We start from the raw sequence: 14,285 nt of genomic DNA, 5'->3' as shown, positions 1-14,285 counted from the left end.
AGGGGGCGGGGCTGGCTGGCATGTGGTGCTGGGGGATTGAACCGCGGTCCCTGTGCTTTGCTAAGCTTGTTCTAAGTAGGTGCTTTAGACCACGGAGCCATCTCACCAGCCCGGGAGAGAGACTTTGATTCCATTGTTTTGTTTATAACTATAGTCCCAGCGCCTATAATAATGGCTGATCCAGATTTGCACTTCTTGGTAAATATGGATTAAAGGAATAAAAAAGTGAATGAATATATAAGTTGATGAGTGAATGAATGAATGAATGAGTGAATAGGAGAGAAGCTATCAGAAGAAACTTTGAATAAAAGCACAGACCCAACAAGTATCCTCCTGCTGTGCGGGGACCAAGTCCCAGGGTGAGTGAGGTGAGGGATCCAGTGACCAGGGCTCCGCTGCCAGGTCAGACTCCTAGGTGGATGGCTGCCTCTGGGGTGCTGCCTGCATGGCTGAGGACAGAGTTCCTACCTCTGTGAACTGGAGCTCCCAGCTCTGATATCTTTAATTGAAACTAAAGGAAATTTCTGCCTGGTTAGTAAATAAGAGGAATGAAGCACCTCAAGTCACGCAGCACCTCGAGTCACGCCTTGTGTCATCACACAGCTCTCCACCCGCCCTGACTCTGTGACAGCATGTGACGCACAGTGACAATGAGAGGAACAAATGTGTTTGCAGTTATCTCCAGGACAGAGAGCACCGAAATCATCAGCAACATCTCACGGCAATCACCAACGAATGTAAATCATGTCATTTGCATAGAAATCTGGCGCACTACAGATCCTGGTTAAAATTCAGAAATACTTGAGTAATGAATAAAATCCTACTTTCACATGCATAAACTTTAAAAGTAATAACGACTCTTATTTTTGATGAAAGATAAAAAGTCTCTTGGTTAGCAGCGCTTAAAGTCTCCCTTAAAAGGGAGATGGATTATAAACTGAATGCTAAAGATTTTCAGTAAGCAAATCATGGCCTTTTTTTTTTTTTTTAAATGTTAGGAAATCACTACCTAATCAGTATCTGTGCTAACAATCTGTAATCTTATCAGTGTGACATTGATGATAAATACCAAGTGTTGATTTTTTAATAACATGGAGAACAAATACACAACATGCTTTCGGATAGGAGTCACCCAATCCTCCTTAATGGAAGTTGCTACAGTCCAGTTATAACTCAAATAAAATCTTCATAAGGCATCATCTTAATGCAAATAACTTCACAGCAGACTTTTAAACTATCGATACCCTAAGTTTATTTTTATCTAAGTCTCGGATAGTAAGAATGTTTGAAATAATTGAGTTCTTGTCTAATTACATAAAGGCTAAATTAGGGCCTCATTTATTTGTAGGGTCTCTGGCATAGCGGATTCATTTAAAATGACATACAAGAGCAGATAATTAAAAATTAAAATTGAACTCAAGATGGAGAAGGCAAGATTGAAGTGGGTTGAGATTGCTCTGGTTAGCGCTGGAGCAGGAGCAAAATGTAGGAGGCCTAACAGACTTGAAAAGGTGCAAAGAAAGGGGGAGGGTGTGAGACGCAGCTCCCGGGGTGCGCTTTCATGAGACCTTGCCGTGTGTGTCCAATTACCAAGCTGACTTCAGGCACAGAGGAGAGATCATCTCTCTGGACAGCTGAGGGCTGGGGATGCTCAGGTGGGGTGGCTTCCCGCACTTGTGTGCTCCTGGGAGGCCATGCTGGGCCTGCAGGTGACGTGGGTGGGGAGCACATAGCTCAGGAGATGAGGGCCTTAGCCATAGACCTGCCCTGGATGCAGCATGTGCTCCTGCATAGGAAGTTTTTGTGATGCTTTAGCAGTAACACACACACACACACACACACACACACACAAACATGCATACCCCACATGCATGCATAAACACACATGCACACACATGCACACACATGCTCACATATGCACACATGCACACACGCACACATGTACACACATGCACACACAACATGCACATGGACAGACACCTGCACACATTCATGAAGTGGCTCTTGATAACCCATTTCACAATATGTACATGATTCTTATGCATGCAATCTCAGCTCATCCTCATACCAGCCCAAGAAAGAACAAAGACTTTACTACTCCTATTTTACCAGTGAAGTAGTTGCAGGTCCCTGAAAGTTCAAGCACATCCTTAAAGTGCTAAGATGAAAAATTTAAAAATGTGGCTTCAATTACCAACGCATATTATGTCTGTGTGTTGACGTGTTGTGATTTTTTACTCTTAGTAGGTTTTTCTTTTTCTTCTCCTGCTCTTCCTTTGCCCCGCTTTGCTCTCTGCTTGTTTCCTTCTTCCCTTTCCATTTTCCCTCCCCTGCTCATTCCCTCTCCTTCTCATCCATGGTTCCACTCTGCCAGCAGCCTCAGCAATCACAGCTCAGCGAGCCAGTGAGCCAAACATCTTTGGGGGAGAGTCTGCCCTGCCCTGTGTGTTCCAGGTCCTCTCCTGCTGCAGTGAAGCTGCTGCCCTTGGAGTACTGGTGGGAAGCACATGGAAGTCCCTGCGAGGTGTAGTTCACTTCTTTTCATGCTAGAAACCAAGGTCTTTTCTGGATACTTCTGTTGCCATTCTGAGCCCCAGAAGAAAAACCTTTCGTTCCCTGGCATAGCAGGCATTGAGGCTGTGTGTGGCAGGACCCCCTGTAACACTTGGTGCAATCTCCATTGTTCCTCCTGAGACTACATAAATAACTACTGTAGATTATGAGAGAGCCAAGATTATTGCTTTTCCTTCTCTGTCTTCCCCTCCTGTATTTCTTTGCTTTGCTTTCCTCTCCCCATCCCTCCCCCACCACTTCTTAGCTCCTCCCTCCCTCTTTTCCTTCTTCCATTTCTCCCTTCTTCCCTTCCTTCCTCCCTCCTTCCCTCCCTCTTCCTTACTCCTTTGTCCTCCCTCTCAGTATCTTTTTTTTTTTTTTTTTTGCAGAACTGGGGATTGAACTCAGGCCCTTGTGCTTGCCAGGCAAGTGCTTATTCCACTGAGCCATCTCCCCAGCCCCTCCTCTCAGTATCTTGCTAGGTCTGACTGGAGCACAGAGACATCTCTGTCACAGTCCAAAAGCAGTGATCACATGAACAGCCCAGGGAAAATGTGGTGGCCAAAGGTTTCTGAACTTGATGGCTCTTTTATGATTTGTATTTCTATTTACCTATGAATGTGTGCTTTCTCATTACATTTTTTTTTTAAATTAAAACTTTGTGCTGTGGCAGTTCCAGTTCTGGCTGGATGTAAGAATGGCAGCCTTATCCATTTTTTAAAAAAGCAAAATGTAGAACAGAGCAGAGGGTTAGAGAGAACCTCAGAGGAGGAAAACAGGGATGGGAGCTGATACTCAAATCCCTGCTCTAGGAGTTATGGTGCCGTTGTTTCATCTCCTATAAAATGGTAGGACAATCAAAATAACCATCTTCTGGTGCTTTTCAGTGAAATAATAACATGTGTAGCATAAATCAAATTCCCACATCTTTGTTTGTCTCTCAAGACTCGAGTAGCTAATAAATAGGACTTCAGACTATTTATTGCAGTTTTTCTCAATGTGTACTCCTTAACCAGAAAGGGATAACAGGAAAGGAGTTTAAAGACAAATAATGATATACAAGCATGTTTGATTTTGTGAAACTATGAGATATAATAAGATGTAAGCATGAAGGGGGATTTCAGCTTTCATTCCTCACCTGGACTAAGGCCTTGCAAGTGGTGTGTGAGATTAACATCGAGTGTTGACAACGTGGAGTTCCAGGGGTCTGCTCTGCGTCTCTCTGTCGGCATTGCAGCCTGGGAGGGCTGTTTGCTGTCACCCTGGGCCAGACGGTGGGTGACAGCTTGATTTGGGGCTGGGCTTGATTCTGTACTGCCAAGTGAGCAGAGATGGTGAGAAACTAGATGCTATTTGTTACACAGTGAAGCGTCCAAGGTGATTTTCACACACAAGCCACAAATACCATAGCACAGCTTGCTGCTCCAAGGAGGAAGCAGCCAAGATTAGGAGTGGACCGATCTGGACTGCAGTCCTACTTCTCCCCCTGCTGCCGACATCAGATGGGCTTGAACAATTCTTAGCCTCGCTCAGAGTGAGTTTTCTCAGCTGCAAAAGGGAGCTGCTGCTCCTGACTTCGGAGAATTGGGATCCTAAAGAGTTGGGATAATGGATTCAATATGATTTTAGAAACTTTAAGTCACCCAGTGAAACTTAGAAATAGAAAATACTTTGATTCATTGAAGAATGAATGAATTCTTCAATGTCTTCCCCACTGTCCTTACGTGGTGGCCGAAGGTCTCTGACCCTGATGGCTTATTGGCTCTTTTATGATTTGTTTCTATTTACCTGTAAATATATGCTTTCTCATTAGATTTTTTTTTTTTTAAATTGAAACTTTGTGCTGTGGCAGTACCAGTTCTGGCTGGATGTAAGAATGGCAGCCCAAGGGCCGGCCAGATAGCTCAGCGGACTAAAGTGGTGAGTGAGGCTGGGCGTGGTGGTGCTTGCCTGTAATCCCAGCTCTTGGGAGGCTGAAAGCAGGAGAATCACTACGAATCTGATCTACATAATGAGACTCTATGGACCTTGTTGACCTTGTACCAAATACATAAAAGGAAAAATCCTCTCTTTAAAGGAAAAAGAATGGCAGGCCTATCCATTGTTGGTTTTTTTTTTTTTTTTTTTTTTTTTTTTTAAAGCAAATGTAGAATAGAGTAGAGGGCTAGAGAGAACCTCAGAGGAGGACAGCAGGGATGGGAGCTGCCACTCTTATCCCTGCTCTAGAAGTTACGGTGCCATCATTTTATCCCCTAAAGAATTCTAGGATAATCAAAATAACCATCTTCTAGTGCTTCTCAGCATCAATTGAAACAATCCATGTGTAACACAATATGCATGGAATACAGTGACTGCTGAATAGTTTTACTACTGTTATGATTAGAAACGCAAAGTTGTCCCCATAGCAAAGCCCCCCACTGATGAGGTCAAAGGCAGAGGTACAGAACCCTCAGCTATGTCGCAGTGTCAGCTCTGTAATTGGTGGCCCACTCTGCTGAGCCTAGCACATGTCCGCTGTTATGGTTTCAGTCTAGTTGTCCCCCCAAAGCCACATGCAGTATGGGGCAGCTTCTGGCGTTTGTGATTGATTATTGTGGGTGTAGATGCTGCACCTGCTCTGGGGAAGGTAATTTGCATTACAATGTAAGGAGGGGAGAGAAGCCAGCCAGCTGCCTGAGTGGCTGCCCATCCCTGTCCCTGTGCTCTCTGCTCTTTGCTGTTGGCCGCTGTGAACAACTGCCCTGTGCCGTGTGCCGCTCTGCCTTGGAGCCAGCTGAGTATGGACTGAAACGTCCAGTAATGGCGAGCTGAATAAATGTTTCCTTCCTTCATTTTGGGTGTCGGATATTTGTCCCAGCAACGAGAGCAAAGCAACTGAGACACCCACCCACTGCGTGGCTCAGTTATTTGAAATGCAGCTGTCTTCAGTTACTCTTAGGCTCCAAGAATAACTCCGTGCAAGTCTGATTTGATTTGACTTAGTCATCTTTTTCCTGGCATAGCATAATAGCCAATTTCGAGTTTCTTAAATTTAATTGATTATCTTTCAAATCTGTTGCTTCTCCTGCTCTGTGCCCCTCTCCTCTGTTTCTGTGCGGGACTTTCCCTCATCCCTCCTTCGGCTGCTCCATCCGTCTTCCATTTCTCCCTCCCTCCCTCCCTTCTTCCCTCCGTCCTCCTGCTCGGTATCTGCGCTAGGCCTGACTGGAGCACAGAGAAACCTCTGGCACAGTCCTAGAGGAGCGGTAACATGAGCCGCCCAGAGAAGACGAGGTAGGAATCTCGGGTACTCTGACATCTTGGTTTGTAAGAGACACCACCCAGAGAAATTAAGAAGGTGCCCAGGTCCAGCCTTTGAGCTGAACCCTGACGGATGGCTAGAATTTAGCCACACGAAAGGCTTAGTGATATAGGAGAAATGTAGCTCCCAGCCTGTTAGGTGTCAGAGGTGCTGAGTTCATGACCCCTGAATATTGAAGAATGAATTTCAAGGGACAACAGCAGGAGAGGCTTATTCAGACATAGCTGCTGAGAGACAGGAGGCTTCCCAAAAGTGGGTTGTCACCAAGGCCCTTTGTCAGGGACAATTTATTTATTTATTTATTTTAATATTTACTTATTTATTTATTTGGTACAGGGTCTCACTACACAGTAGCTCAAACTCTTAGTGATCCTCCTGCCTCAGCCTCCCCAGTACTGAGATTACAGGCATGCACTGCCATGCCGTTTCAGTGGCTGGCATGGCATGCAGTACTGGGGATTGAACTGGGTCCTTGCACTTACTAGGCAGGCACTTAGACCACCGAGCTATCTTCCCAGCCCTGTCTTTATTCTTTGTGCTAACTGTATATTAACTTCTATGTAATGTAGCTGCCTATAATGTTAGGAGAGGGGAAGAGCGTAATTAGGGTATGGAAGCAGCAGGAGCTGGGCTCTAGGGGGCAGTAGGAGAGATTCGGTACAGCAGTTGTCTTTCCTCTGTTTGCTTTTTGTGGAGTCAGCTCAGACACTCTTCAAGACAAGAAGGGCTATCAGTTGGAGATGACGATTCCCAGCACTGACTTGCTGGGCTTAACTTCTTGCTGTCCTGCTTGTCCACTGGTGTCATCAGACATCCAAGTGGCTTTTATATTTAGTCTATGTCCACTCAGAGAATAACTCCTGGTATGACACCAGTCTCTAAGGTACCACTGGGCAGCTGGCAGCCACTCCCTCCTGCTCCTTCTAGCTTTATTCTGTAATGAAGTCCTCAAGGAGCTGCAAGGGGAAATGATTTCAACTAGGATCATGCAACAGGGCACCCGGGCTGACATCCTGCCAGTCGCTGTGGAGTGCGTGCGGGCCATGTAGTCAGCTTCTCTCATCCATTCATTCTGCTCCTGTCCCCGGGGTCTTGGTGCTCCATAACTCAGGAACAGTGTAGGGCACAATACAACATGGTCTCAACCCTCAAGGTGATTGAATACGGTGAGAAGACAGGCAGAAATGGTTAGGGCACAAGTGAGGAGGAGTGGTTAACACAGTTATCACACTTTTATTTTTCTTTTGTCACACTGGGAGGACATTAAAGGAGCTGTTGCAGAAGAGGTGAAATTTGAGATAAGCCTCAAAAGATGGAGAGAACTTAATTGACTTGATGTCCTTACCCTCAGAGACATATAGAAGCATTGCCAAGCGTGCTTTTCTCTGCCTGAGAAGCTTTGCTTGTGACTGTAGCCCCCCCCCCCCCCCCAGGAAATTAGCTCTTACTTGAGATGTTACCTCCCTGCCCTGGCTTTGCTGTCTGTGTCAGTGCCCCTGTTTACATTCAGGTTCCTTAGTAGATGGTGACTGGCCTCTGCCCCTGAAGATCCCATGCCTGACCACTTTCCAGTGGTGTATAAGTTTGTCTAGAATATTTACTAGTTCCATAATCCCACAAAGTTATAGTAAAATGATGTTTTTCTGTGTCGAGTTTTAGCCTACCGATGTCTCTTAAGTTCATGGAGGTTTTGACATCTATTTCCTCAGGATGAATTTCAGACTTACTCTTGGAAAAAGGTGACATGGATCTACCTGTCAACATTAGGCAATGCATTTGGTCTGACTCCGGGACACCCCCTCATTACAGATGAGGACTATGTGATAAATAGAGCCATCCAAAAGCCAGGCCTCAAGGTAAGTATTAAGTTATGGCTATGGGTGATGCCAGAGAAATTTCAGTATTTCCCCTCTTTTATTCCTCTGATTTCCACTGTGCCAGACTCTGTAGGGAGAGGAGAAAATGGCAAAGGACCTGAACTGTGGAATCAGGTGGAGCACAATCCAGGTCTTGCCTTCCTCCTTCCAACCAGTGCAACTTTGAATAATTTTCTTGCATCTGATGAGCCTCAATTTTCTCATTTATAAAATGATAATAAAGCCTATCTTTAACATTAATTGATTAAATTCAATAAATCAAAGAATGCAAAACCCAGTACAATGCCAGGCAAATAGGAGCTGTCCAATATGTGTTAGTTCTTAATAGCTTCATTCCCTGTATGTATAGCAAAGTTAATTCTGTAATAAAGTAAGCACCCAGGACTGTCCCGTGGAATTTTCTTATATCTGCAAAATGACCTTATTTCCAATTTTGTTATTCAAATGTATGCAGGTTACCCCTTTCTGACAGAGTAAATTAGGACTCCTTTGATTGCGACTATTAACATTTAAAAACACATTTTATAAAATAGAAACACATTTTACTTTTATAGATGTAGACAGCTGTTTAGTTTTGTGATCTCAAGGTCAAGTTTTCTAAAGAATGGAAGTCAATTGCTGAACAGTCTCTCTGTTGTCAATTGTTAGCACCCAGTTGTCCTTCTTGCCAAAATATGCAAAGACAAAAGAGGTCAAGCTCCTCCAAGAAGCAGGCTTCCTCTTCTGCTGGGTGGCCATTCACCTAGACAAGTGCGCTTCCCCAGTTAGCTAGACAGACATGGATTCAGAGTTTACTGCCCTAAAACTGACTCAAATAAGTAACTATAAAGACAAGTGAATGAACTTTAAAATTAGCAAACAAGAAGAATATGGCAGCATAATTCATAATATCTAACTCTTGAAAGCAGCCTATTTGTCTGCCAACAGAGGAATGGATAGAGACAGTGTGGTATTTATACACAATGGAGTACTACTCTGAATAAAGAAATTTGAGTCAATTATGGGGAAATAAATGCACCTTGAGACATTAATATTGGTGCAAATAAATAAGATGCACAAATTTAAATATCACCTGGTTTCTCTCATATAAGAAACCCAAAGTATAAATAAAGAACAAAATAAAAGATGGTCACTAAAGACAGGGAGCTAGATCTGAAAAAGAGGACCAAAGATGGAGAGTGAAGGGGATGGAGGGGATGAAGAGAAGATGTTACATACATAGACTAACCCCCATGATGAATGTAACCATTGTATACTGAGAATATACACTAATAAAAGTAAAAAAAGGTTGCAGGGGGGGAACTACATTGGAAATTTTGATCCACAGGTTTGATGTCTTCATTTACTAGGGAGTTAGGCTGCTTACTGTCTCCTAGAGTCTTTCATTGCTTATAATCCCTTCTGCCCATTTCTCAGAGCTATTGTGAACCTACAGTGTGAATGTTGATATTAGGGTGATTTGTGAATGGCAATTAACTACATTCATACTAAGGTTTGAAGCCATCATTATAATTGGTGGAGAGGTCATAGCCTCAGCCTTGATAACACTGATGGGAATAATGATTATAATAAGAATCCCAAGATGATAATTATTTGGTGGCTTTTACGGGAATTGAGAGACAAGTAAAGAGATATGTTGGGGTTTTAAATGTACGCAAAGAGGAGTGTTTTGTAGATGACTTGCCAAACTGAAACCCAGTGCTTCAGTTTTCCTCACCTCACACATCTTGGATCCTGAATTTGAGAGATTTTTTTCAGAGACTACTTGGAGTCTTACATTCTTGGAGCAAATGTTGTAGAGCTAAAATTCTAACCTGTAAAGTGATGCAACCAAAATGAACTTCAGGAGCAAAGTGAAGATGAAAATATCTGCCCCACCACAGGATGATGAAAAGCACTAATGACAATGCGCAGTAAGCTCCAAAATACTTGGCAAATAGGGGCTGCGACGAGTGGCATTATTTGCAAAATTGCAAGGAATATTGAAAAGGAAATTAAGTCTGAAGGCAAGAAACCTGAGGTTCCCAATGTGAGCCATGGTGACCCACGTGCTCCAGGGCTCGTCACTTTCACATGTGCCCTCCTGCCCCAAATCCACAGCTTACGAAGGAAGTGTCATTGCCAGAGCAACTGACAATTTCATAATGAAAATCATTTGGAAATAAGATATGCTTTTAAATAATGTATTTTGCAATCAATCTCATTGAAACAAATCCATTCCATAAAAATTTAAAAATATAGCACTTAACATTCTTATGTGGTGACTGTAAAATGTGTGTGTGCGTGTGTGTGTGTGTGTGTGAGCATCTGCCATACTTTCAAGTAGGATTATAATTCTAGAATTTGTGACTTAGAGATTTAAACTATGCTTCTAGCCAACATATGGCTTTACAAAGCATTCACTCATTTATTCAATAGAAAATGTACTTATCATGTGCCAGCTATATATTCTTCCCAGTTTTAGAATTTACCTCATGATTTTACTGACTACAATATTCTTAAGCATATAATACAGAAAAGAGCCAAAGTCTGGCCCACTATTCAATTGATGCATGGGACAAGTGATGTGCAGGGACTTTTAGTAGAAGTTTTCAAGGATCCCTATAACTGGAAACCTTTTTCACTGCTCTTCAACTTTAGTTGCCATTAAAACTACCTAGGAAGATATGGTATTTATGCCCGAGATGTACTGCGGACAAATTAAATTAGGATCTCTTGGCAGGGGCACTAGGCAACCGCATCTTTAAAAACTCCCCAGATGCTCCTAATGAGGAACCCGAGGCTCTCACCATGGCTCCACAGCCATATAGAAGTGTTTCTCTCAGTGGTTTGTGAGGTTGCCAGATCACGGAAATTCAGACTCACACATAAGGTTACTTAAAGAAATCACAAGTAAGAAGGCACAACTGTCCTACATGTTAATCCTTCCTTTTCTGTCCACTGACAGTGCTTCCAGAAATCTCACTCCCTGGAGCACATTTTCTTGCATTTTCTCTCTCTTCCTTAGTATCAGCTGCCAGCTTAATCCTTTTCAGAGTTTCTTCTGCAGGTTGCTACACAAGTCTACTGCCTGTGAGATAAGACCCCAAGGGCCTTATTCTAGCATTTACATCTTCTCATAATCCAGTCTTCACTTGGATTTCCAGCTTAACTATTCACTCTGCAGTCTCACAGTCTTATTGTGTCGCTGCCTCTCCTTCCATTACCTTGCACAGAACTCCTTTGAAATATTCTCTTCCTTTATAGCTGAGTGAATTCTTCCAACCCTTCACTGCTGCGGTTTCAAGTGTACTCTCTTCCATAGGTCCTCTTGTCATCTGCTCTCCGGATATTTCTACAACATTTTATGATTGTCTTTTTACTTTGCTATATTTTTGTTTGGCACATACATCTTGGACTATATGGTATAGTCTTCTTTTTTGAAATATATTTTTTGTTTTGGAATAGATTTTTCTTTTTTATGAGGTTATAAGAGAGTGGAATGCAGAGACTAAATTTCACTTACACATATATTTATCTTTGTAGTAAACCCAGGATACATGTTCACTGAATGATGATTTTTAATAAAGATGCCATTTGTGTAGTAGGAAGAATATGACAGTATAGAAAAAGATAAAATCTTTTTTTAATTTTAAAGAGAAGAAGAAAAACAGAAATAAAGTGAAATAGAACAGTTTCAGGTCAGGCTAATAGGAGAGTAATAATAACTGATACATTGAGCATTGAATAATTATATAGGATTCTCTCTTTGCCTCTTTCACAAATGCTACTTTGGTCACTTAGTCACTGTAATCTCCAATCTTCAAATTAGAGATTTTCTTGGTACTTTTCTTTTTGCAGGTGAGATGCATAAAAGTACAGAAAATAAGATATGTTTGGAATAATTTAGAAGGACAGTTTCAAAAGATTGGGTAAGTTGTTTCACAAAGCTCATCTAAAGAAGAACAATGGTAACTCAAAACTATTATTGCTAAATGTATCCTTCTCATTATTATTTTAGCTCTCTGGAAGACTGGCTCAGTTCTGCCAAAATACATCTAAAATTTGGATCAGGCCTAACAAGAGAAGAACAAGAGATTAGGTATCATGCACACTGTTCTCTATATGAACTTGAAAGAGTTGTTACTGCCAAATATTGAGCCCAGTGGGTACTTATTGTAGTTGATTGATATAAAAAAGTTCGCATTATTATAAAGTTTTTTTTTTTTAAATGTATTTGGTGCAGGGTCTCACTACACAGCTCAGACTCATAGTGATCCTCCTGTTTTCAGTCTCCCCAGAGCTGTGATTACAGGCATGTGACACCACGCCCCCTTTCAGTGGTTGGTTCAGGGTGTCTCGGGGCAGGGCTGGCATGGCATGTGGTGCTGGTGTTCAAACCCTGCTCCCTGTGCTTGCCCTGTGCTTCTTGGTGCTCAGTCTGCTGAGCTATCTCACTGGCCCTTAGTTGACCTTATTCAATTACATGTGTTCACACCCATTATTTCACTTTCAGAGCAACCTTGTAGGGGAGGTAGGAAAGATACCATGACCGTCTCAACATAACTGCTGCAAAATCTGAGACTCAATACTGCAACTTCTCTTGCCTTTTGAATTATGCTCTTTGTTATTTCCTATATGCTACTTCTGGAGGTATTAAAATATTTCAAGTTTGTATAACTAGAAAATCTTACTTTTAGTTTTCAAAGGTATGTTTGCTAAGTATAAAATTCAAAGAGGACAGATCTTTTCTTTCAGTCCTTTAATTAGTCTAGTTTTTTACACACTTGGTCATTTTTTTTTCTTTCTAATGTGGAATAAGGTGCTATTTAATTTTGTTCTTCCATAGCTAATATTTTTTAATGCATATGCTTTAATGATTTTTTCTTTACAATAAGTTTTGGACAATTTCATTTTTGTGTATCTTGGTATGATTTTATTTAAATTTCTTATGCAAAAGGTTCATTTTTCTTGGAAATATGGTATTACAAGTTCAACTAAATTCAGAAATTTTAAATCTTTAAATATTTATTGCCTACTGTTTACTTTGAGAATTCTAATTATATAAATATGTTTTTTGGTTTTGACAGTGGAAAAAAAAAAGAAGAAGCACTTGCAAATTCCTTTGTAGACAAAAAAATAAAATAAAATAAATAAAAAGTAAATAAATAAATCTGAGGCTCAGAGAGATCTAATGGCCTAAGCAAGGTCACACAGAAAGAGACAGAGGAAGAACTGAGTCCTCAGCTTAGCACTGCAGGTGTAGGGCTCTTTCTCTACACAATGCTTTTAAAGGTTATTATGATAATTGGACTGAGCCTGTTTTGATTATAATCAGGAAGTACACAGAGTAGCATGAAAACACAGCTAAAAAGAAATACTGACACATCTGACCAATGCCATGCAAAGTGTGACTAGCTCTGCGGGTCCGAATCAATCCCGAGGTAGCAGGGAAAGGTTCGGGGAGTGCATGTGGTCTCTGTGCTGGGCCTTAGTTTCCTAGTTTGGAAAAGGGGGCAGAAGGACTCTAAAAAGTCCTCACTGGGCTTAAGTTCCCTGCTCTTCCCCTTCCCCATTTCTAGCACTTCAAAGAGACCTAGAGTCAAGCAACATCAGAATCTTGTGGAGGTCGTTAGGAAGAAAAGCAAGATCTGTGGCTGCAGGGTCTGACCCTACCGAGTCAGAATCTCCATCCTAATGAGGCGATCCGATCTAAAGTAAAGTGTGAGGGGCCCTTCGCTAACACATTCAGCGAAGCTGTTTGATCTGTCTGTGGGAAAGGCACAGGGAGAGTGGTTTGTGTTCTAGACAGCAAAATCACTTGAAAGTGTCATTCCTCCGTGTAATCAAAGGAGCGCATCTCTGGGTCTTCAGTTAGAGGGATGCACGATTCTGTGTACTGACCTATTTTGGAGAGCCCGGGACCTTTCCCCTCACATTAGGATAAATTATGCAGCTTCCCAGAACTTCTGAACAGGGGAAGAAAATAGGTACAGTATTTGCTTATCAGTCAAACTGTTCCCTTTTAATGACTTCCCTGATACACTTCCATGGTACCAGAGTTGGGGACAGAGTTTAGAATATACCAATTCAGCCACTACTTGAATAAGACAAGGGTAGTATTAGACACTGAACTTATCACTTGGAAAAACATTTAGATCGATGGGAGTGTTAACTAACAAAACAACCTAGTTGTTCAGAGAAGGTTAGGAATGTTACATAACAAGGGCGATTTATCCAGAAGCCAGAGAGAGAGAAGCATGGCTGACCTTTTTCTGAATGGGCAGGAAATGAGTTCGTTTTCGTTATTAGTGACTTGTGATCTCTCCCACTAGGAGGCTAATATGTGGGCCTAATACTATTGATGTTGAAATCATTCCAATTTGGAAGCTGCTCAGCAAGGAGGTAATTTCCCCAGTATCTTCGCTCTTGGTGTTAACATAGAAAATAAAGTACACTTCTAACCAAACAGTAAATAATGCAACTTATTAACGAATGTGAATGAGAGATATTTTAAAAGATTACCAGACATAGTGCCTTTCATATCTTTCATCTACTTTTTCCCCCTCAAGTTT

The 14,285-nt window shown here is 41.8% G+C and overlaps 1 protein-coding gene across 1 annotated transcript in view; it reads left to right on the top strand.

The window, feature by feature from the left end:
- Positions 1-14,285, top strand: part of Atp13a4 (ATPase 13A4) — a 164,198-nt gene that overhangs the window by 54,772 nt on the left and 95,141 nt on the right. Inside the window, exons 3-6 of the mRNA XM_023704135.1 lie at positions 7,564-7,710; positions 11,572-11,642; positions 11,732-11,812; positions 14,046-14,115. Coding sequence (XP_023559903.1) covers positions 7,564-7,710; positions 11,572-11,642; positions 11,732-11,812; positions 14,046-14,115 — 369 coding nt within the window. The remainder of the gene's footprint in view (positions 1-7,563; positions 7,711-11,571; positions 11,643-11,731; positions 11,813-14,045; positions 14,116-14,285) is intronic.

The sequence above is a fragment of the Octodon degus genome, unplaced genomic scaffold (genome assembly GCF_000260255.1).
Source record: "Octodon degus isolate 3935 unplaced genomic scaffold, OctDeg1.0 scaffold00189, whole genome shotgun sequence".
NCBI lineage: Eukaryota > Metazoa > Chordata > Mammalia > Rodentia > Octodontidae > Octodon > Octodon degus.
The sequence above is the reverse complement of the archived record's forward strand: the minus strand, read 5'-3'. Positions and strand labels throughout refer to the sequence as shown.